The sequence below is a fragment of the Mchenga conophoros genome, linkage group LG18 (genome assembly GCF_057382185.1).
Source record: "Mchenga conophoros isolate Kocher_MC1m ecotype Shallow Benthic linkage group LG18, M_conophoros_male_GT1.1, whole genome shotgun sequence".
Classification (NCBI taxonomy): domain Eukaryota; kingdom Metazoa; phylum Chordata; class Actinopteri; order Cichliformes; family Cichlidae; genus Mchenga; species Mchenga conophoros.
Window position 1 is genome coordinate 14,405,560 of NC_140543.1, and position 25,087 is coordinate 14,430,646.

Consider the following 25,087-nt stretch of genomic DNA (forward strand, 5'->3'; position numbering starts at 1 on the left):
CTTTGTTTCTCTTTAAATACTGTGCATTAAACCATTTGACTATCTTGAGAGAAAATTCTCCAAATACTGTAATGGAAAAATAATTTGCTGACAATATTGCTCAGGATTTTATCAGCAAAACACAAATTATAAGTCGTGCTTTTCTCTTTCTTGGCACCTAGTCTAGTGGTTGTACCATAAGACCCAGGAAAAGTGTAGCGATAGGAATTTATGCTTTCTGTTGGTTTATTTGATGTTTTAAATGAAATGAAAAATATATATGAGCTTGCTTAAATGTTTGTCCATCTTGGTTCCCGTGACCTTAAGTGTTCGGGCAAGTTACCTTGTTTCTCTCTTGCAATACTGCTGGATGATCTTGAGTTCATCTTGAAAAAAAACTTTCGCTGATAGATTCAGTGGACAGTAATTATTGAGTGTGGTGTCATTTAACACATTTTACAGTTTAATGATTTTCAATAATAGAATGCATATTTGTTGAAATTAACTTCTGAATGCTGTACAAAACCAACCAACCAACAAACAAAGATAGCCAAAAAAAAAGTCTTAAAAGGAACAGAGTCAATCCCGTCTTGTTAAAGTCTGTGGTTCTACCAAAGTCTTACCAAACAGTGCAAGAGGCTCTCTGGTTCTCCTTACATTTACTTAACAAGGCAATTATGAAGTATGTACAAATGCATAGAGATTGTATTCAAGCAATATATTTTATCACAAGAAGATGCATAGAGTATCCAGCATATAGCACAGGTCAGTGTCACCAAAAGATTATTCATGCTTCCAGACACAGCAAACACAAGTCAGTAAATATGCTTGTACACCAGTGTAAAAAGTAGGAAGTAAAGTAGTGACTTCACTCTCAAATCATGTAGAAAAATAGTTTGACTTTTCATAACAGTGTTTAAAATAACTTGTCTTTGGACACACCAATTTAAATGAAGATGTGACACCGAAATGCACAAGTCAGTTGTTCGCCACAGTTGTATGAACATTTGATCAGACAAAAAAATCTCACTGTGCAGATATGTAGAAGAAAATATCCTAAAATACAACATTCATTGTTGTAACTTTTCTTTCACATTTTGTGCATTTAATGAGTTAGTTAATTGTCTGATAAGGGAGATAAACATTAATGGGCTGCAACTAATGATTTCGTTTAATTGATTAACCTGCCACTTTATACATTAGTAAATTTACTCTTTAGTCAATAAAATGTTAAAGATTCAAATTGCAGTTCCCCATAGCTTAAAGTGACATTTCCAAACTGATTGTTTTGTTTGGTTCAAGAACCAAGTTGACACAAAATAATGTTTCACAATATCAAAACAAAGTCACAGTAAAACATTTTAGTCTGATGTCACAGCTAATGTATACTGAATCAAAACATAATACATGTTTTTTGTTGTTGCTGCTATTCTGAATTACTGTAAACTGAGCATCTTTTGATATTGGACTGATGGTCAGACAAATCTATTGGCTGCTGTGATCATGACAAATTAAAAAAGTAACCTTAGTGGATACTGAAATTATATATGAAATTATTATCGTGAACACTAGACTAGAGCGAGTCATGAGTGTTCTGATGCAGTTTAACCTTGACCACTGTTTGTGCCAAAACACGTATGGAGCCGTAAGACTTAGGATAAAACATTCAAAAAATTTTATCTTACAAGAGCTAAAATAAGAAAGAACTAGATGTGTGCATGTGGGACAGGGTAAATCTTTAAAAAATGCAATATGAGGAGAAACATTGACTACAAAGAAGACATAACCTGCCCTGCCCATTAGTGCATTATAAGGTGAGAAGCATAATTCCATGCATCAACCTGGAGTAGAAACAACAGTCACTAGTGTATATAGGAATCTCTGTGCCACTGTCGAGCATCTCTGTCTCTATCTCTATCTCTACCTCGATCCCTATCCCTGTCCCTTTCCCTGTCCTTATGTCTTTCTCTATCCCTATCCCTGTCTCTATCTCTGTCTCTTTCTCTTTCCCTGTCTCTGTCCCTGTCTCTCTCCCGGTCTCTGCCTGGGTAGTGGTGGTAGCTGTGATGGTTGTGTGCAGTATAGTGATCCGTTGTGTGGTGTGTCCGTGGTGGAATATGCTGGTGATGTCTGTGCTGCCGGTTGCGCTCATTGTGCTCCTGTTCGTAGTCCTCCCCAACATATGGCTGGATGTTTCCACGATGATGTTGGTGGTGGTGGTGATGGTGTTGGTGGTTACTGTTGTGATGATGGTGGTTATGAACCCGGAAGTTACAGTAAATCTCCTCCTCGTCCTCCTTTAGGACATCGTCCACCTCGCCATCCCTCTCCTCGGGCATGTACCTTCGAGGAGGCCTTGAGGCGTAATCCCTGCTCGACTGTATTTCCATGCCACCTGAAGTCTGGCTGTGCTGGACGTGGCTGTGGTGCTCCGTCCGCCGGTGGTGGTGGTGATGGTGATGGTGGTGGGTGTGCTGGGGTCTTTTTGGCTCAGTCTTCAGGAGCCGCTCTTCCTCCTCTCTCTGGCCCTCCTCAGCGGTCTGCTCCTGAGCCGGGACTGAAGGGGGCTCATGGTCTAGATGGTTCTCCCGTGAGCCTTTCCTCTTAGGGGCACCTGACTTCTTGCTTTTCTGCTCATCCTAGGAAAAAAAGAAAGAAAAAACATAGTGTTTTCTGACTAAATATAACCATTATATCACAGATTATACATCTTACATTTTAGGCCAGGAAAAGCTTATGGACAGATCTTTATGAAAGTTCTTTTTGTATTATAAATTATAGAACTTGAAATGGTAATTGGGGCAAAAAAGTTAAAAATATGACTTTTAGACGAAATATTCTCATGAATTAAAAGATAATTGTGATTACATTAGTATAACTGGATCACTGGTTTAAAATGGTCATTCATGATGGAAACCATCATTTTATCTTAGAATAATATTTATCTTCTTATATCTAATGATCTGGTCAAAACTGTCGCTGTAATTGACAGATATCTTATTTTTGCATGTAGTGGAGGGTGGAGAGCTTAAATCCTCCATTACATTACAGGTCACGACTGTTTAATAAGTATTGCAAAGATCTGTGAGACATTTATTTTGATGTTTGACTTTTATTTTCTTTGTCAGTATTTTGTCCTCAAAAAACTATTTTCAGTTTGGTGAATAAAGACAAAGTTTCCACATTTACTGTAAAAACTACAACTTAGTATATGCACAAAGGTAGAAATGGTGCTGTTTTATTTAAAGCTCAATCGTTGAAACTGTATAGATGTGCGCAAGCATGAGCCTGATTTCCATAGTCAACACTCCTTTTTTAAATCATTTACATATTAAACTGTTTGCACCACAAATATTTATTTTAATCAGTTAGGACAATGGTAAAAAAGAAATGCAACTTCACCAAATGTTAAGAGATTCATCAAAGAAGAGAAGAAAAGTACATGTGTTTTAATTGATAGCCTTAGCTTGGGATAATTAACTTAATTAAATAAAAGTAGGTCAGCCTATCAATCCAACTATTGCCTTTTGTTTGTATCTACTACAGTATTAGTCTATCTTCATATAGTCTGTGTTATTTCTGTTTTCTGTCATTTTCCCAGGAAGTTACACAGCACTATTAAGTTGTTTCTACATAGATTACACTATAGTCATGATAAACATGGTACTAACTACTCATCTCCACTGCTACACGGGAATGAAGATAGAGTCTGAAAATATCTCACTCACCAGAGGTAAGCCTATCTCATTTCTTCAACTTTCCAGTGAAGTACGATGAGAGGAAATGAAATGAAAGTGTTAGATGAATTCTGATGAGATTATTCACAGTTCAAACATTTATTTTCCACACTCAGCTGTCTTTCTAATACATGAGATGAATGGGATGAGATTAGATGAAAGGAAGACTTTACATCAGTTTTTTCTTTGTAGTTTTTCTCTGTACTTGTTCAAGGTTCAAGGTTCAAGGTTCTTTATTTGTCACATGCATAGTTATACAAGTATAACACACAGTGAAATGTAGCCTGACACGCTCCTCGACATGTGCAAAAAAATGGGGGGGTGTAGAGGAAAAACATTTATATATATATATATATATATATATATATATATATATATATATATATATATATATGTAGTATATACATTGGGTGAATGTGCAGCAGTAGCAGCAAGCAGGTGAATTCTGTACATTAATATGAATAGACATCTGACTATTTTATAGGATAGTCAGATGTCTTGTTTGTGTTTTAAGTACCGGTATTACTGTAGGACTGACAGGCAGTGTATTCTCAGCCAGCTGGGCCACCACTGCGTTGGCAGGCTCCATCTCTGGCGGATGAGTGGCTCTCCAATAGGACTCCAGGTAATCAGCAATGTGCTCACAGGCATCCGATAGCTGGTTTTCATCTAAGATGACATCAAACATTTCCTACAGGAAATGGAAAAATTCAATTGAAAAGTGTGTAACAGTCAGGAGACAAGGGCAAATCTGTGGTTATTTTTGAGAATCACAAATAAGGTCTAAATGATGTTTCAACGGCACACCAAAATCGTCAGATATGTTGTTGTTGGGCCCTCAGCAGTGCCACTGGAAATAACACATGTAGTATATATTCATGCACTAAAGTAGTCACAATTCTGCCAACTTTTCTCATCTGCCACTAGATGGCACTCACTGGTGGACATTGAGCAAGCTTGTCTGCTGCCACAAGCTGAACATTGAGATGTTTGGTCTGAGACTTCCCCCTGGTCTTGATCAGTCTTGTCAACACCTGTTTGTCAGGAATCAAGAGAAGGAGGAGAATAAAAGAGGAAGTGAAAAAAGGGACTTGCATTTTAAAGTTTCTCTTTATTATTAGTTCAAAATATTAAACGAACTGAAATAGTCCAAAGTTCACGTTTAGAAAAATCATGTCTCATCGGATTCCACAGTCTTTTCCGGTGAAGCTTACTTTTGGTGAGGAGATCTTTACATAGACAAGAATTGGAGCTAGGGAGGTCTTGGACACCTGCATAGGGTGGTTGACGGTGTCTGCGTCTAAAATGACCAACTGCAGACTGCGGGCGAGCTCAAAGATACGCTCCACCTCCCCTTGGATCTGAGCTGCAACACCAGAAAGCAAAAGCAAGACTTTAACATCTAAAATCCAGGAAAGTTACTCTGTGCATGATTAAACATTTTAACATGTACAACAATAACGCATCTTAAATATAACTTGTTTTTAGGTTCCGGATGTGTATCAAGACATACCAGTGACTTATCAAGACTGTATCAAGACAATACTTTTATATATTTTATGGGGAGTCATTCAGGCTTGATAATGTACAAAAAATAAATGTCAATATTAGTTTTAAGCACATCTCACTGTCACGTGCAAAACCACAGACACTCTAGGATATGTGCTTATTTGTAATTATTGTCATCTTTTCTCTGCTATACCATTTCTAATATAGAAAACAAAAGGTACGCACACTCACTTCACAAAACACATCAGCAGATTAAAAACTGTGTTTATGAAAAACATGCCATGCTTAATAAAACTTCTTTTAAAGGTTATTTGTTTTCATTTCTGTGGCAGCACGGTGGCACGGTGGTTAGCACTGTTGCCGCACAGCAAGAAGGTCCTGAGTTCAATTCCAACATCAGGCCGGGGTCTTTCTGTGTGGAGTTTGCATGTTCTCCCCGTGTTTGCGTGGGTTCCCTCCGGGTACTCTGGCTTCCTCCCACCGTCCAAAGACATGCAGCTTGTGGGGATAGGTTAATTGGAAAATCCAAATTGCCACTAGGCGTGAATGTGCGAGTGAATGTGAGTGTGAATGGTTGTCTGTCCCTGTGTGTTGGCCCTGCGACAGACTGGCGACCTGTCCAGGGTGTACCCTGCCTCTCGCCCTATGACAGCTGGGATAGGCTCCAGCGCCCCCCACGACCCTGAAAAGGATAAGCGGAAGCGAATGGATGGATGTTTTCATTTTCTTGGTGAGCTAATCCACGCGGTGAGTAAGACTTGTTACACTCATGGGAGTGTATTTAAAGACTGGCCACGAGAGGGAGCGTGAAGCAGGGCATACAGAAAATGTGGCTGCTTCTGTCCTTAATGAGTTATAGTGTTCACAAATAACAGTGAAGCACATGCATATCTCTCAACCCAGCAAACTGAGAAACTTAATAACAGTCGATTTCAATTTTAATGACAGTGAAGTCCACAAGTCAATGGCTGTATACATACAGAGTGTTAAAAAAGTGGCAGCTGAGACAGATGTGATGAGGTAATGATAGGAGAAGGAAAGTGGAGCATTCAAAAACACAAGGACTACCAGTGCTTTCAGTCAATACATACCGGCAGCATCTGGGATGAGACAGCAATGGGAAAGACAAGAGTAGAGAAAACCAAACAAATTTTTATCACGCTTCTGTCTGATACCAAATATTTACTCTTCTAGGAAAAGGCGAGATTTGCACTATCCTAGTGCACAGTGTCACTGGGACAAAGACATCAAATCCACAGTAAGTTTCCAGTCAATATATAACCATAACTGACAGACAACAGACTGCTTTACGCAGATCTGATGTCAGTGTTCTCATCTGAGTCTCTGTCATATTTAACTATTCATTTCAAACTCTTTGTCTTCATGGCAATGGATAAATTATTCTCTCACATTATGAATTTGGAATAATCTTTGGACCATATATAAAAGCAAACTCTGTGAGCATGAGCCACACTGTGTTAATGGGGTAAAGCAAGCATCATATCAAACCTGGGTCAGACAGTATTGGTTTCCTATTTTATCCTAATTAGGTTTCCAAAAGTTTTTTGCCACCAGAGACCAAAAAAGTGAGTCCCAGAACGCTTAAACAATTAAAGAAGTGTAGTCAGACCACTGTCGTTTGAAATGATTGATTCATTACAGCAGCAGACAGTTAAAGGTTGATGTCCATGCTCTGAGCTCATAGGGATGCTTCTTTATCACTATGTGTTTCACATTAGAGTGATAAGTTAACATGCCCTGGAGCCAGAAGGTGGATGCTGGGGTGGTGGAGGGGTTGAACTTGCGTGCAGGGAAGCCATAACACTGACATGTCAGAGGAAGAGATGCTAAATTGGGACATTGTGTTTTCATATATGATGCATTTTGAGTGGCTGTCATGATTTTCTCCATCTGTTTTTGTAATTGATTTATTTTCTTATTGCTACTACTGTTTCAGTTGTCTTTATGCTGTGAATGTCAACCAGGGAAGCTGTTCTGGAGATGACAGACGGCATACCTAAATTGGAGCGGGTGTTGGAGCGATCCATTAAGGCCTTTTTGCCAGGGTTGTTGAGGATGGATCGTTTTGCCAGTGAGATATCTGCTGTTACCCGCGTAATAGTAATTCTGGAGCAGAGACAAAATAACAATCATGATTACACAGTTATGATTTTTGTTGTTTTATTTTATTTTGGGGTTGTTGTTTTTTTTCAAATAAATTATGTGATAGATTATGTGAAGAATTAAATCAGAACTTACCTGCCTTCAAATCGATGTTTTAAAAAGTCAAATAGTGCTTTTTGCATCATATCTGTTACCTACAAGAGGGAAACAAATAAAGTTACTCCAAATTCAACAAATAATACTAGAGTTTTATATTTCTTCAAAAGTCAAATTAAGCTCACCTCTAAGCCCTTCAGTGATGGTCCCATTAGAACCACAGGGCGCATTGTAGGCACTACATCATACATAGCCACCTGCTCCCCCTGTAGCAAAAAAAAAAAATTAACAAAAATCCCCCAAAGTTAGATTTTTGCTTATGAAACAAGAGCTACATGAGGAACCACTATACCCATCATCTAAAGGCTAAAATGATCTTATTTTTATGAACAACCTCAAAGTTTGATGATGCATGATGATCACAAGCTCAATTTTGGCTGTACTCAAATGCTTAAACATATAAAGAAGAATAACTTATTAACATGTTATTAATACCACTTTGAGCATTAGATTTTGTTCTCACTTTTTAGCTGGTCATATGAGATAGCAACTTAGAAATTCATGAACTATTTTTTTAGCCCGTAATATACCAAGGTGATCTAAATGCAAGTCAAAAGTTCAGTTGGCCAGTGTCACGGTCCTGGATCGGTGACCCAGTGTTTTGAGTTTTGTACTTTTACTTTTGATTTTATCATGGATTATGACTGTTTGTGTTTTGGTTTCTGTCCTAGTATTTCTAGCTCCCTGGTTCTGTAGTACTTCCTGAGTTCTAATTCTTAGTTTTTGTTGTTTGGTTTCCTGGTGTTAACTCTGTGCCCTTCTGTCCTACATTTCAGGTCTCGATGTTCTGCCTCCCCAGTCTCTGTTAAGTTTACGTGTCTAGAGTTCAGTTTTACTTTGAAGGTCTGTGTCTCATGTCAGTGTTTCTAGTTTTGCTTCCCTTTGGTCTCGTCATGTCTCATTTCTCCCAGCTGTGCTCTCCTCCTGTGTCTCATTCCCCTCATTATTCCCCAGTGTATTTAAGCCCTGTGTTTCTCTGCGTCAGTGTCGTGTTGTCCCTCATGCTGTGTGTTTCCTTGTGTGCCTCTTGATGAAGTTTATATTTTCCAGCTTAGTTTAGTCCTGTATTATTTCCGTGTGTCAGCAATAAAGCTGAATTTTGAGTTATTCCCACGTGTTGGGAGTTCTGCATTTTGGGTCCTCTTCCTGCCTGTACACAGCTGAATCATGACAGCCAGTTTTACTGACACTGTCAGTCCAATGGACAACACACATATCCTTGCTTTAGTCTGAAAGTTAGAGCAACATTTGTAAAATGGTACACAAGAAAAAAACCAAAGCTTCTGCATTCAAGAATTCACTGTATGCAGTGAAAATATGAATAAGATAAAATCAGTTGTTGTGTTTCTAGAAAGCAGTGTTCTTTATAATGAGGATCGATGGGCTGAAACAGATGTAAACAGAGTGTAAACACTTTCGTCACTTACCGGCTTCTTTTTCACCTGCTGATTGGCTGCTTGTGCAGAATGACAAAATCGCACACGTTCCACAGTTATTATGAATAAAAAAGCAAACATATTTATTGTTACTCCCTTGTATGCACATACTGACCTTGTGATGGAGGAGTATATTTCTTCGAGTTCATATCTTGAGCTACCTGAGATGCAGCTTTGCTAAAATGAGAGGAAATCTCTGATTTAGTTTAAGTCTGCAACAACCAAACGCTGATTTTACCACACTCTGAATTTCAGTGCTTTAGTAATGATAAAAATAGACCACCATGTTTCTATGCAATGAAGGATTTTGGTGCTTAGAGACTGTGTGTCTATTTATAGCATAAGACACAAATATATGAAGCTTAGAGGGCAAATCCCTCAAAGTGGTTCAGCGCAGTTTCCACCAAAGCAACATTTTTAAGATTCTTTAGATGTGTTACAGTCTAACTGTGTCAATCAATGAGCTTTTGCCTTCTGGTGAGGGGGGTGGGGGTGCAACCTTTTGAAGTAACAAAAGGAAAATATAGTCATCTCCATTATAATTTACTACCACACATGATGACATGAAACAAACTTAAGTTAAACAACATAAAATACATAAAATAACTAATGTCATTCATACATGAACACACTAAATTACTAAAAAGTAAGCTGGGAAAGTGTATGATACAAGTTTTAAGTCAAAATGTTATTTGCATATCACTACAGCAAACTTGTTTACCAGTCTGGTTGATAATTTTTTTAAATTGAAAACTTATTATTCCACACCAGTAAAAAGACTTTAGAATTGTCTTTTTGTTTTTTAAAAAAGGTCCGCTACCGAGCCACCACCCGCAGACAGGCTGATATCACAACCTTTCCTGTTTTTTTTTTTCGTCTTTGTGCCAAAAGTATCAGTGTATACACATTCGAACCAACACTGTTTCCTCAAAGTCTCTCTGCTCCAGCAATTTTATTTATTTGTGGTCAATTTAAAACACAACTTTTGCATTGAAATTCCTGCATAAAAACCCTCATGAAGGAAATGAAAGAGCATCACGATGTACATACTTGGCTAATGCCTTGGCAGCTTTCCTCGCTTGGACTTCTCTTCGGATAAGAATGGTTTCCAGATTGACTGGACTGGGGACGAAGCCCACCACACCATCCTCCTTCACCGGCCGTCCGATCCACCAGTCATTGTTAAACTTCTGCTCATTCAGAAGAAAAAAAGAAGAGCGGACATTTAAAGATTGATGTTCTCATGTGACATTATTTTTATCTGATGATGTTAATGGTCCAATTTAGCAACTGTAGCTTTGCATTTTATGTTATCTGTCTCTAAAGATTAACCCAAATCTTAATTAACAGGTGTCAAGCTTTGGTAAATGGCCTGTATTTGTATAGCGCTTTTCTAGTCCCTAAGGACCCCAAAGCGCTTTACACAACCTGTCATCCACCCATTCACACACACTGGTGATGGCAAGCTACAATGTAGCCACAGCCACCCTGGGGCGCACTGACAGAGGCGAGGCTGCCGGACACTGGCGCCACCGGGCCCTCTGACCACCACCAGTAGGCAACGGGTGAAGTGTCTTGCCCAAGGACACAATGACCGAGGCTGTCCAAGCCGGGGCTCGAACCGGCAACCTTCCGATTACAAGGCGAACTCCCAACTCTTGAGCCACGATCGCCCCATAGCTTTATCAGCTAAACCACAGCACATTTCAAAATGTGCGAAAAGAAGAAGAATGCACCAAAAGTACGCCACTATCTGGACAATTTGGGATGTTGTGTTGCTTCTCCTCTTTGGATTTCTTTTCCGTCTCTTGGGTTACATTCCATCAGTTTGTTGTCATTTTGCTTCTCATTTTAAAATCCGTCTGGTTCTGCCCTGTCAGTTAGGTCCTTTTAACAACCCCCATTTGTACTGTTTGTAATTTTGCATGATATGTGTATTTGTGTTTGTTTCAAACCTCTTTGATATGTAGGAAGTCCCTGGCCTCAAAAGTGACAGCCTGGCCTGGTACAGGGACGTTGTCATCGTCTGCTGGCGTGTAAGAGAAGTTGCATCGTACAGCAAATGCCACAGGCTTGTACTGGGAATACAAGGCAGGAGTTATGATTACTAATAAATCATATTATATACAATACAATCTACATCAGGGTAAGAGAGTAACCTTGTGTATTCCATTTTACAAAAGCTAAAAGCTAAACTTTTATAAATATGACATTTAATGAATTAGGTCAGTAATAATAGGTAAGTAAAAAAATAGGTTAAAGTTAAAAATACAACCATTAGTCAAGAAAAGAGAGTTACTGTGATAATACCACAAGCTGTAACGTACGACCAAACAAGTCACTGATCTTTTATCCTTGTATTAATATTCAATCCTATTTTACTGTATGTGAAGTTGCACATAATTGTGATTCCTCAGTTCAGTAAGGAATAACTAACTATTAGAGAATTTCAGAATGTTGACTTCATTCCAGTGTTTTAACATCATTAGATCATAACATTTATCAATTTTTTCTCCCTTTTCTACATTTTTTTAAATTAAGGGGTGTGGCTAAACTGCATAACTGTGTCAAGTACAATTGGCTGTGTTGCCAGCATTTTGTGTACATACACAAATATGTGGCCTGATGCACATATAAATCAACCTTTTGACAGATGTTAGGAAAACAAGTATAAGTTTAATGTGAAGTGCTATATTTTAGAAATATAGCTTAGACACAAATTCTGGAAGATTCTGCATTTCAGCTGTATAAGACGAAGCTACTGATGATTAAATTCCTGTTGTCTGACTGTCATAGGACACGATAATGTTTTGTTTGATTTTTCTTCCACCAAAGGGATATGTTTAATTTATGCTTAGGAAAAATGACCTGTTGCTGTTTCTTCTTTGTTGCACTGTAACTACTGTATGGTTCCTCCTGACCGAAGGTTGGTGTTGTAATCCAATCAGAATCAAATGTCAGTGGCTTGTCATTCAAGCTGCTAATTACTCCACTTTGGAAAGATTAGAGACTGTGGGAGAGGCTGCAGGGTCAGCAGGTGACAGGTCGGGTGTCTTTGCCGCCTTAATTACAAAGCAACAGTGGGAGCACATTAAATCTGTGGGGGAGGATTTAATTTAATATACAACACATCAGCAGGGTCTGCTTAAAGGGCAAAAGAGAGGAAGTCTGCTATCAACTGGGACTTTAAAAAAATCACATCTCTAATGACCTTAATTGTGATTATGCCCCAAAAGGAAAACCTCGCAGATTGTATGTATGTAAGCCAGACTTAAAAATGATAACCATATGATATTACATTCATAGTATAATACCAGCAGGTTCAATCGTTTTACCTCATCTTGACTATCTACATATTGTGTTTATTATATACACACTGCAGAAAAATGTTGTTCCACTTATGGAACGCCAGGACTGCCATAATGAATTAATTAAATACACCATTAAATAATTAATTAAATGTGGCAATAATTAATTAAAATTGGAATTAATTAATTAAATAAATAGTTATGACACATGTAATTAATTAATTATTGATACATTTAATAAATTATTTATGTATTTCACATTTTAATTAATTATTGCCACATTTAATTAATTATTTAATGGTGTATTTAATTAATTCATTATGGCAGTCCTGGCGTTCCATAGCCACTGTTGTTCTGAGGGCAAAGTAATTAATCACATATCAAATTTAAATGTTGTTGCATTACAATACAGTTTGTGTCAGTTAAATTGGTTATTTTGCTATCTTGCTAGAAAGCATATGGCTGAAGATGAAAGTATTGTAATTTATGTGAAGCAATAATCAATATCCTTGGTCATCATCCTTCTCCTGGCAGTGAGCACATAAAGGAACGACAAGGATGAAGACTGTGATGACTCATTTCAGTAGAAGAATATTGCTTCGCTAATCCAATGTCCTGATGTGTGTGTTTCATGTCTGTGATGTAATCATGTCCTTGAGAGCAGCCTCTCTCAAAAATGAGTCTGTAAGAGCCACAGTGGGTCAGATCAGGTGATACATGATGCAACAGAGCAAAAGTACCTTTGCTTTCTCCAGCTGCACCTGGGCGTTTCTTTCCTCAACGACATCTGTGTCCTTATGCTCTCCCTGCAGGAGATACAAAGGAGGAGCAATTAGTTTGATCAATTCACTGTAAATAAGACAAGAGAGGAATGCTGCAGAAGGAGGACAAGAAATTACATATTTTCTGCTGCAGTCATTTCAAGGGTGGTTACATAGTGGAGGACATATGAGACATTTAAAATGTATTTAAATCAATGCAGCAGCAGCAGGGTTACAGTCCAAGCATGGTTCAAATTCCAAAAACACTGGATTCAAAATAAAGACCTTAGAATAATAGAGAGGAAAGCCCACCAATCAGATATGAGCAAACATGTTGCAGCAGTGGAAAGGAAAACATTCATATTTTAAAATTCAATCCAGTAATGCAACTCAGCAGCGTCATTAGTTAGCCATACTCTTTCTGACGAACAAACAGCATAATTGACATGTCGCACTTTATTTTTTAAAGTTTCTCTGTCCTAGTCAAAGTCGAATCTATTCAAGTCATGTAGGGTGTTCCAAAAAAACGAGAGCTGCAGTTGTTCAGCAAACGAGAGCCAAAAAGGAATCGTTAAACAGCAGAGTTTTAGCAAGAGAAAAAACTAATGTCATAATGAAAGTAACAGGAAAACCCTTATGGAATTTAACCAAACAAAAGAAAACTACAGTAAATAAAATATTGCCTCACAATAAACTGTCCCTTCCTATACTTTTGCCTTCTCAACTGCATGGACTCTATCAGTTACACGGGTAAACAACATAACATAAACGACATAATATGTTATATATTATTTTTACAGAATTTCAGCAACAGAAAAACATTCTCTTATTCTACCTTACTTGTCTTGTGTCCCAGTTGCTCTTGGGTCAGTCCTATCAATGCAAATATGGATTTATTACTAACGACTAACAGCTGATTCCCAGGAAACACAGATGCAAAAGAGAAACTGATCATGTGATCAATAATTGCAATAATTAAACAACTTATCAATTCGTTTTCAAGAAACTTTTGCATGTAATTCTGCAAAAATGTAGCAGCAAACTCCCCCAGGGACACCCAGGTTTATGCACCATGTGCCCCTAAGATTAGATTGTCCTCTCAAAGACATGGTAATTAACGCTCTCAGTGTCATAGCCAGGAGGTGGCAAAGCCCATCGCGTCAATCTGGCACTCATGATACGCACTCGCATCCCAGAGTCGCAAATCAGGTCTGTTGTTGAAGACAGTCTGCTCTGCCTGATGCATTTAGATCATGCGCCCTTGGTGGGTCAAAGTCAATATTCTCAAATCTAATCTGAAATTGGTGGTGCACAAAGTGATTTTTGTATTAGGTCCCTACCAATGATATAAAACATTAAAATTAGTTTGCAAATGTTTGCTCTGCTTCATTTAGATGCTCTTTGACTTGTTAACACATTGAAAATCATACACAGCTAAATGGTGAAGTAATAAATAAGCTCAATTATGGCAAGCCCAATTTTTACTCTTTAAGTGTGCGTGTGTGTGTGTGTGTGTGGGGGGGGGGGGGGGGGGGGAGATATGTGTGTATTCACATCATTTATGTTAATGAGAGTCTGGGGAGTGAGTTGGAGGGTGGGGTGGGCTGCTTTTAACTATGTAAAGCACTTTGTGCTACATTTTTTGTATGAAAAGTGCTTTATAGATAAAGATTGATTGATTGATTGATTGAATCCACACCCCACTCCTAGCTAAAGTGTTTTTTCTGCAAAAAACTGGAATTGCAACTCCTCGTCTTCCAAAGTGAAATGGAGAGTTGCTTTTGCTTGCCCGCTGCCCACCCTGAGCAATGCTCCCCACAGTGTTTCCACTTGATCACAGTAAAGGGAACAATTACATTCTCCAGCAAACATTGCAGTCAGCTGCAATACCTGCCTCCTCGAAAATCTAAGAAAATGTCGACATATTTTAAACATTTAACATGAAGACTTCTACAATCCACTAGTTTATGGCTGTTCATATGATTAAGACTTTTTTTTTAAGTAATTGAGAATGTAGGCGGCTCACTGTGCAAACCCAAAGAACCTTTTTTTTCTGGCACACCTTTACTCTACCACCTGCTCCCCCTCTCCATGTTATTCTAAATGAGTGCACACTGACACTACTGAAACACTTATGATGATGGATTATGCACCATGTCATTACCATAGGCCAATTTTTACTTCTGACCTATCTTCAACTCCAAAATGGCTTAGCTTTAAAATGAAATTGAAAGAGAATAGCAGGGACTGCAACGAGGAAGGAAAGCATGAGGCGTGAGGGAAGCGACTGAGAGCGCTACAGTGCTACAAGAAGAAAACAAAGTAAAAGAAAAATATCTTCAGAGAGAAAACAAAAGCACATTCAGTGGTGGCACAAATGTGCACATATTTGCTCATTGGAAGGGGGGACACACACACGACTAATACTCGAGAAACAACAAAAGTATTGATCAAAGAATCACAAGGACATAACGTATCAACGTACTAGATTGCTGGTAATTACACATTACAGTTATGAAAAGCTGGTGGATGCAGTAGAGACAATGTCAAAACAGAAAATTGAAAATCAGAGAGAAGGAGGAAGTAAATCTCCCTGGGGCACAATTATGCCCAGGCAAGGATTTTTGTTTACCCATGCCTGGCAAAGACATCTGGTCGCACAGCACCCAGCTCTCCTGTGAGCCAGTGTCACCCAGCCAATAGTACAAAACGCCCCCGCTGAATTATTAAGCAACACTGAACTACTGCTGATGACTTTACGAGAATGAGTTGAGCTCTCCAAGAGAAAGGAAGCAAAAATCAATTATATATATATATATATATATATATATAATTTTGAAAGAGATTGTAATTAATATCGCAAGTTAAGTAACCTTTTACTTTACAGTTCTGATTCACATATTTATTTAAGAGTTTTACATATGTGGGGAAGATCTTAATGGACATGTCTGTGGTCTGGCATAACAGTTACAGTGTGTGATTCTAGACTCTATTGCAGATGAAGACTGTGCCTGGTTTACTTTATTCACTGTGTTGCTGCATTGAAGCCATGTAGATAACTGTACCTGCTTGAACTGAAACATTTTCTCATTGTGTCTCATAATTATTGGATTATTCTCTCAGATTTCCCAACCTGTGCATAATCTGGCCCCGGCCTCTGAAATGTGAAGATCTGATCTTTTTCTTTGAGATAAATTACATTTAACTAAATGTTTAAAAAAAAGGCTTTTGTTTCATTGTGTTATTGTGATTTTAAAGATGTGATCAATTCAGAAAATAAATCTTCACATTAATAGATAATCATTAGTTCATTAGTTGTTACAGTCCTTTCTCTTTTGATATTAAATTGAATCAGCTGAGTTAAAAGAAACTGCATCTTTGTTGACCAATAATACCCAGACTTCCCTGCACAGTATTTTCTCTCTATCACTAAACTTTTCTCTTATATAGGTACTCCAAGTTGATTTTTCATTCCACTCTTTCAAAGTCTTTACCCTTAACTCATCATTTCATTAAACCCCCTTCTTTCTTCTCTTTTGTCCTTCTCTCTCTCCCTGTTGGAGAATCTTTTTAGACCATTACTGTGATTACGTGGCTTAGAAGGTGGGCAAAGGAAGGTAGAGGGCAAGGATGACGTGAAAAAAAGGAATAAAGGCACGCTCTCTCATGTGCTACCTGAAGGTGACTCCTATTCTGCTGAAAAGTGTTTACACAGCTCTTTCAGCACACGCCAGGAGAGTGCATTAGGAAAGGAGCATCTGATTGGGGAGATGGACTCCATCCCCAAACCTAAATAATCAGAACCATCGAGTCACCAGGAGCCAGCTGGCTGCCCTGGAGGATTGTGATTCCCCAGAGGTCGAACTAAACTCTGAACCAGTTTTTAAAAGGATCCTGTTATACATGCAGCTTGCATCAACATCAGATATTTAGCAGGTATTTTAAGCCTTGCGTGACAAAATGTGCAAAATTATTAGAACATTAATAACCAAAGAAACCAAAGAAAAAAGGAAAGTGTGGCTTTGTACCAAGTTTGGTAAACTAAACTAATATCTTGATGCATGCTCAGTCATCTAGGCAAGGAAATCCCAGAAAGTTTCTTATGTTCATCTAATTTTAAGGGGGGAAAAGTTTCGTCAAACATTCGTCAAACATTTCGTCACTCATCCAAGTGGATAATGTCTTCCTCAAATGACTCAATCATCCAAGTGGCGTTCCTCTCACTAAAACACTGTGTCCAGATGTACAGAATCAACTTTTCAACTTTGAGTGCAGAAAGTGTGAACTGAGAACTCCACTGACTGACATTGACCGAATAGGAGATATATGAGGGCTAGTTACACAGCTGTCAGCTGCAAAACAATGGAGGAAAGCACATCTGTTTATACAGATACAGCTTTATAAAGTGCATAATTTTTTAAAAAAAGTACTTTTCAATTTAATTAGTTAAATAAAATATCAAAAAACTGCCTTTCAAAAAGATCTGGTAATGAACGTAACCTCCCTTTTTTCATTACCTTACATCAACTGAGTGTTTAAGTTTCTTGATTGGTTGATGACTGGTTGACAGCTAAAGCAGTAACTACAGTCTCCCAAATGCTATTCAAAGAGGTGCATCGCCCTCTCTCACTGTAAGTCAGGTGAGGAGGGACCAGGTCATTGCCTGGTCATCCAACCATGTAGTGAAGTACTTGGATGCATGTGGTGGAGCTCAAATGATCATTTCCTTTTTGAATGTTGGAGACTTCTTTATGACATTTCCCTCCTTCTTTTCCTTTCTCTTTCATTTAGTTATCTTGCACTTAGCACTATTTGGAAAGCTTTTATTGCACTTACAGTAACATAAGTTAATAAGAGCTGGACAAACTTTTTCTTTGCTACACCTGTCTTTTATCTGCTCCATGTCGGTAAAACAGAAACACAAGTGGTGAAAAAGAGAGTAGGTAATGGCTAAAATGGCTTTGACACTCCTGAAAGTCCAGTCTTGAATCAGAATCAGAAAGGGTTTTATTGCCAAATGTTGAGCAGGTTTACAACATTAGGAAATTGCTGCGGTGCTTCAGTGCAAACATACTGTCATAAATTACGCTTAAATAGACATGAAAAAATAAATAAAAAAATAAAAAAAAATAAGAATAAGAATTAAAAGTGCTAAGTAGATAGATATATACATGAGTGCAGGTGGTGATCAGTGCCAAACATGGAATGATGAACTGACAAGTTTGCCAAATTGCAAACCACACAGACCTTTGGCCCACCAGAGGATATAACTGTAAAAGAAGAAGATATTTTCAGTCTTTCACAAAGAGTAATGAAACATTAACTATCAAGGATGAAATCCCAAGTAGGTTGGGAGAATGTATAGAGTCTTCATGTCTACACATACTAGCTGTACACTGGGAGGCACGCTTGACTCTTTGCTGTAGGAAACTGTATCAAACAGTACAAGAACCTTTTCCTCTTGAGTTGAGGAGATGAGTTCAAATACAAGATATACGGTGGGAAAATTGACAATTTAAGATAACAGATGATCTTTCGATTTGATTTGATTTGTCAAAGGAAATAAAAAAAAAGATTACTACATTAAACAATTAAAATACAGTGATGTGCAATCCAAATTTCCTTCAAGGTGCAGCATGATAGGTGGTGACACAAAGATGAAAAGGCTCATGCATCATGATGTGTAAGTTCAGAATATAATCAGAGGGAAAATCCAGACAGCTATGTGCACAACCAGTCATGTAGGTCTCTGCACATTAATTGTGGGAAGACTCACATGGGGAGAGTTTACTTTAAATGACCGCTCTATGATCTTTGGCCATACCACCCACCATTATTCAAGAATAAAAATGAAAAAGGAAATATTACTATGAATGCTGAATCACAAAATACCTCCTCACAGGGTTAAAAACTAGAAAGGAAAATCCATCTATTATCTTAAGTTTCTTTCAGTGTCTCCTCTTGAATATATTATTCACTGTACCGTGTAGAGTGTATTGGCCGAAGATACTCATACAGTAATTCCCGCTTCATATTACTCAAAATACAGAAAGACATTTCCATGGCAACCATATGCAACGTGAGCATAAATTACTTCCACTGACGAAAATACGTCTGCTGTTACATTCTGTATACCACAATCCTCAGAAAAATATACATACGAGTAGAGATGGACCGATCCGATATTACGTATCGGTATCGGTCCGATACTGACCTAAATTACTGGATCGGATATCGGAGAAAAATAAAAAATGTAATCCGATCCATTAAATATCACGAAAGCACCTCGCAAAACTTGCAACACGCCGTAACTCACCTCAGAACGTTAGCAGTCGGAGCAGTATGCATCACGTGATAGAGCAGCTGTGGCATGCGGGACCTGTCGGTGGTCTGGATAGCATGTGGAGCTTCGCTAGCAACCTGGCATTTCATCTCCGACAAAGTTATCCCCGAGAGAAGTAAAGCAAGTGTGTAAGTCCATCTCTGAATGTTTGTAAAGCATTCCCACGTTAAGCTTAACAAGCGACTGCCTCTCGCTCTCCGGCTGCTACTTCAATCATGAAACTGCTTAAATGATCAGCTGATCGGCTTTTCTGTCGCGAGTCCGTCTCTCTTGTTTGTTTTTGGCCCACTTTGCACCAGAAAGAGGAAACCAGCGGCTGAACAACAGCAGAACGTTTAAGCTTGATAAGCTGTTGTTAGAATTTATTTAATATTTCTTTCTACACCAGGATCTTTTTCTACGTAGCTGACGCTGGTAACTGTGCAGGGGCGGATCTAGCAAAGTTTAGCCAGGGGGGCCGATAGGGCATTAACAGGGAAAAGGGGGCACAAAGACATACTTTTCTTTCTTATTCTCATTTAAAATGTCTAGCTTTTAATAAATAATTATCTGACACCCAAAGTTTTAATTTGATGTAAAATGAATAGAAGTCAATTACTGTATATAGTGACTATTAAGTCTAATATATACACCCTAGTAAGCTATAGTACTTTTTACTTTGGGAAGGTACCATCTGTGCAGTCTGCAATTTTGTTGAAGAAAGATGTTGAATCTATTTAATATTTCTTGAAAAATAATTGATTTCTGTGCATTTTTTTTTCACACTGCATCAAATTAAGGTTGATTACGTCGATTAAGCATCATGAGGTGGCGCGTGAGGGGTGGTTCCTTATTTTTTATTTATTTATGTTTGTTGTTGCTGGGAGTTGGAACCCTATTAGTTAGGTTGCTTAATATTTACGCTAAGTACTCTTTAAAATACCAGAATAGGGAGGATGGTGTAGGTCTAAGTTTATTAGATTGATCAGTATTGCTGAACTATGAAATATTTTTTTTGTATACAGGTATAACAGAATAGCTTTAGTGTAGTTGTTGTTTTAAACTTGAGTATGAACTTGCAGACTTGCAAAATGCAGCAAGATATTTTAAAAAACAGTTTTGTTGATTAAAAAACACTATATCGGATTCATATCGGTATCGGCAGATATCCAAATTTATGATATCGGTATCGGTATCGGACATAAAAAAGTGGTATCGTGCCATCTCTACATACGAGTCACAACAACCCATACCTGACACCTTAACTCTCCTTCAAATTCATCACATCCTTGTAGACAGACTAAAGACATTAAGTGAGCATTACATAAAACTCAATGGGAGATCCATCAAGGAGCTAGTTAAACCGTCATAAAACTTTCATTATATTTATGTCGGCTTTGAAGTGCTGATAGCACTTCATTACTGTACTTCCACCCTCAGATGACACAGCAGAAAACTATTACACCTGTACACTCATCTATAAATAGTATTTTAAATATGTCATAAAAATCAATCTTTTTATCTTTTCACGAAGTTCAGATGCTAATCCAACATCAGTGTAAAACATCAGCATGAAAGACAGGAAGCAGAAGTTAGTTAAACTAAAGATGCTTTTTGGATGAAGATAACTTTTTTATAGTTATTTTAACTGCTGAAAGGATGAAAGAAGTATCACCCTTTTAATATATTTAAAGAGCAGCAAAAGATTTGAATTCTACCATTTAGAGCTCAGTTTTTAGGGTATCTTTTGGCTTCTTTTAGCATAAATATATAGTGTTTGGGCTAGACATTAATATGTTAATTGGACAAACATGAGTGCACTAACACTAGTAAAATTCTAGCTCCCTAAACAGCAGAAAAGGACACATCTTAAATGGATTTATGTGATGGAGTACCCATTGTCAGCTCTAATACCACTTCAGAAGACAAGCAATTTACAGGACAAAACCCAGAGAAGTAAAACATAGTTATTTAGGAAGGTAAGGATATAGTTAATCCTATAGTGATTTGTTCAAAGCATTCATATTCATATGGGGAAACTTTTTTTTGGTTGATCTCTGGTTGTGTGAGTATGGAGATTTGCTACTACCTCCTGTACCCTCCCATGCATTCTTGGATACTCCTCGGGTACTGCTGTGATCTCACTCGTCACAAAAAAGACATCTAAGGCTAGGAGTTTCCACTTCAATGAACAAGACCAAGGTGAACAAATCTGTGGTGCCTTCATCCCTGTGGCAGTTAACTACTATAATAAGAGCCTTAAGTTTGAGAAGAGAGCTCAAACACTTGGCAGTTTATTATAGGACTGTGACTCCAGCATCATTCACTGACATACCACACAATGCAAATGAAAATTATGACAGCAGGGCTGAAAAAATGACAGTATGGTAATGATAACAGAGTTTTAAAACCACCCTGTGTATCTCATGTGTGATGGTGAATTGGTTGTTGCTCTGTCCACAGCTGAATAATCACAGGAGAAAGGCATCAGTGCAAACTCTGCATAAAAGCCCCCAAGGACAATACTGAGAAGAGATTCAGCATGCCCACAACTCCCAGTTCCCTGAAACTGCATACAGCAAAAACCATCAGGACTTTTACATTCTCAGGCAGCGCCACAGTAATTCTTTTCACTCACAGCTCACTTAGACAGCAGGCTTTGATATATTACTTTAATCCAGCTTTTAAGAAAGTAATGATACAATTCTACTGTTGACATGAATCCAAATTTGAATTTAAGTCAGAACCACAAAAGACCATCTTGAGCTGGGCAAAAATCAGTGGTGATAGCAATGAGTCTACAGACCACATTTTGGGTACTTGTAAAGCTTCAAGCATGTTTTTTGAAAAATTGTGATGCTGCTGTGTCGGTAAAATCATACAGAAAACAAAATATAGATGAGTCACAAATAAAAACAAAAACTAAAAACTAAACAAAAAGCAATGTGTTGGACCTTTTAACCCGCCTCTGAGCCATTGCTTTTAGTTAAAGGATGGCTTTGCCCATCTTTCAGCTTTCACGAGATACTGAGCAAAGTGTAACTATTCATAGGAACCACAGACAGTTTTTATTTCATGCTACACTATAGTGTGGGCTTACATTAAGAAGTAAGCTGTTGCTCCTATATGCAGCCACAAGAGCTTCAGTGCGATTTGGCATTGGCTCTTCAAGTCTCTGGAATTCTGCTGGAGGGAGAAACACAATTCTCCATCCATCCATTCACTTCCGCTTATCCTTTTCAGGGTCGCGGGGGGCGCTGGAGCCTATCCCAGCTGTCATAGGGCGAGAGGCGGGGTACACCCTGGACAGGTCGCCAGTCTGTCGCAAGGCTAACACACAGGGACAAACAACCATTCGCACTCACATTCATACCTAGTGACAATTTGAATTATCCAATTAACCTATCCCCACAAGCTGCATGTCTTTGGACGGTGGGAGGAAGCCGGAGTACCCGGAGGGAACCCACGCAGACACGGGGAGAACATGCAAACTCCACACAGAAAGACCCCGGCCGGATGTTGGAATTGAACTCAGGACCTTCTTGCTGTGCGGCAACAGTGCTAACCACCGTGCCACCGTGCTGCCCGAAACACAATTCTTCCTAAAGCTATTTCCTTTTTAATGTTTGTGGTGCAGACATGTCAGTCCAAACTCTTGCACGGGTTTTTAACTAGGTTGAGATTTGATGACTGTGATGGCATTAATACAATTTATTGTATTCCTACTCAATAAACTGTTCCACAGCTCCGCAGTGCAGTGGCTTACACATTTTCACACGAGGGAAGATCCCCAGGAAGAGATTGAATCCCTTGCGAGTTGCTTTAGGAAAGTAAAAATCTGCCCAATCATAAATGGTGGGCCCCTGCCTGGTCGCTTGGATCTCCGACTACCTCACCGACAGACCACAGTACGTCAGGCTGAAGGACATCACGTCTGACACAGTGGTCAGCAGCACAGGAGCACCACAGGGAACTGTGCTGTCCCCTCTTCTCTTCACCCTGTACACCTCTGACTTCTGCTACAACTCTGAATTATGCCATATTCAGAAGTTTGCAGATGACACGGCCATCATGGGGTGTATCTGGGATGATCAGGAAGAGGAGTACAGAAGTCTGGTGAGGAACTTTGTCGCATGGAGTCACACAAACCACCTGCAACTCAACACCTCAAAGACTAAGGAACTGGTTGTGGACTTCGGGAGGTCCAGAGAAGGTCCACTGCCGGTTCAGATAGAGGGGGAGGAGGTGGAGGTGGTCAACAAGTACAAGTACCTCGGGCTGTGGGTGGACAATAAACTGGACTGGTCATGCAACACAGAGCACCTGTATAAAAAAGCCCAAAGCCGACTGTACTTCCTCAGGAGGCTGAGGTCTTTTAACATCTGCAGGAAGCTCCTGAGGATGTTTTACCAGTCGGTGGTTGCTGGAGTACTTTTCTATGCTGTGGTGTGCTGGGGGAGCAGCACAGCAAAGAGGGACTCATCCAGGCTGGAGAAACTGATCAGGAGGGCTAGCTCTGTGGTCGGCATGAAGCTGGACACTCTGGTGACAGTGGCAGAGAAAAGGACACTAAAGAAACTGATGGACATTATGAACAATGCTGGGCATCCTCTGCACACGGCCATAAACAATCAGAAGAGTCTGTTCAGTGACAGGTTGCTTCTCCCCAAGACAAGAACTAACAGACTTAAAAACTCCTTTGTCCCACACGCCATCAAACTGTTTAACTCCTCTCTGGAGGGGAGAGGGAGGGGAAACAGGAGGACAAAGGAGGGGGGAACAACTAAGCTGTAGTGCCTCTTCACCTCACTGTACAATACCTTGTGCAATACTTTTTGTAAATAGTCAACAGTGCAATAGACTCAATACTTGAAATGTGCAATTCACTTGTATTTTTATTTTTTATTCCTATTTATTCTATTTATCCCCTTTGTATATTTTATTTATATTTGTCTCTGTATTTATATATGTGTGTGTGTGTGTGTGTGTGTGTGTGTGTGTGTGTGTGTGTGTGTGTGTATATATATATATATATATAACAATTCTGTAACTGTAACTTCGGTCGTTGCTGTGCTTTTTTTGGAAATCGAATTTCCCAGAGGAACCCACCCGAGGGATTAATAAAGTTCTATCTTATCTTATCTTATCTTATCTTAAATGTGGGAGCTTCCTGCTATAGGTGACGCCTTGTAAATAAGAGAGAGGCTTAAAGTCACTTTATACAAACCACTCAGTGTGCTATGGATGACATCATCCAGGAAGAGACTATTCGACGTTCCAAATTATTATGCAAATTGTGTTTAAGTGTCATAAAGATTAAATAAGTTGTTTTTCAATTAAACTCATGGATGGAATTGTGTCTCAGGACTCTTTTTATCACTGAAATCAATCTCGGACACCTATGATCATTTGTTTGCCAGGTGAGCCCAATTAAAGGAAAAACTACTAAAGAAGGATGTTCCACATTGTTAAGCAGACCACCATTTTCAAGCAAAATAGGAAGGAAAAATGATCTTTCTGCTGCTGAAAAGCGTGAAATAGTTGAATACCTTGGACACCTAATGAAAACCTTAGATATTTCACCAAAATTTAGGCGTGATCACCATAATGTAAGAGATTTGTGGCCCATAAAGGCACAATGAGGAAGGTTTCTGCCAGACAAATACATCAGATTAAGCAGCAAACACATATTTGAAGCTGCTGGTGCCTCTGGAGACCTGCGAACATCAAAGTGTAGGATCCTCCAGAGACTTGC

At 38.8% G+C, this 25,087-nt stretch overlaps 1 protein-coding gene across 3 annotated transcripts in view; it reads right to left on the minus strand.

The window, feature by feature from the left end:
• Window positions 1–406: 406 nt before the first annotated feature.
• cacnb2b (calcium channel, voltage-dependent, beta 2b) overlaps window positions 407–25,087 on the minus strand; it is a 42,327-nt gene continuing 17,646 nt past the window's right edge. For 2 of the 3 annotated variants that reach the window (XM_085253862.1, XM_085253864.1), the window contains exons 2-14: window positions 12,990–13,055; window positions 10,897–11,019; window positions 9,992–10,131; window positions 9,057–9,118; window positions 8,933–8,958; window positions 7,631–7,711; window positions 7,485–7,543; window positions 7,243–7,352; window positions 6,317–6,325; window positions 4,931–5,082; window positions 4,655–4,750; window positions 4,234–4,407; window positions 407–2,618 (exon numbers count right to left, since the gene is read on the minus strand). In XM_085253862.1, coding sequence (XP_085109988.1) covers window positions 1,842–2,618; window positions 4,234–4,407; window positions 4,655–4,750; window positions 4,931–5,082; window positions 6,317–6,325; window positions 7,243–7,352; window positions 7,485–7,543; window positions 7,631–7,711; window positions 8,933–8,958; window positions 9,057–9,118; window positions 9,992–10,131; window positions 10,897–11,019; window positions 12,990–13,055 — 1,875 coding nt within the window. In that variant the 3' untranslated portion in view covers window positions 407–1,841. The remainder of the gene's footprint in view (window positions 2,619–4,233; window positions 4,408–4,654; window positions 4,751–4,930; window positions 5,083–6,316; window positions 6,326–7,242; window positions 7,353–7,484; window positions 7,544–7,630; window positions 7,712–8,932; window positions 8,959–9,056; window positions 9,119–9,991; window positions 10,132–10,896; window positions 11,020–12,989; window positions 13,056–25,087) is intronic. The other variant, XM_085253863.1, reaches the window with a different exon arrangement.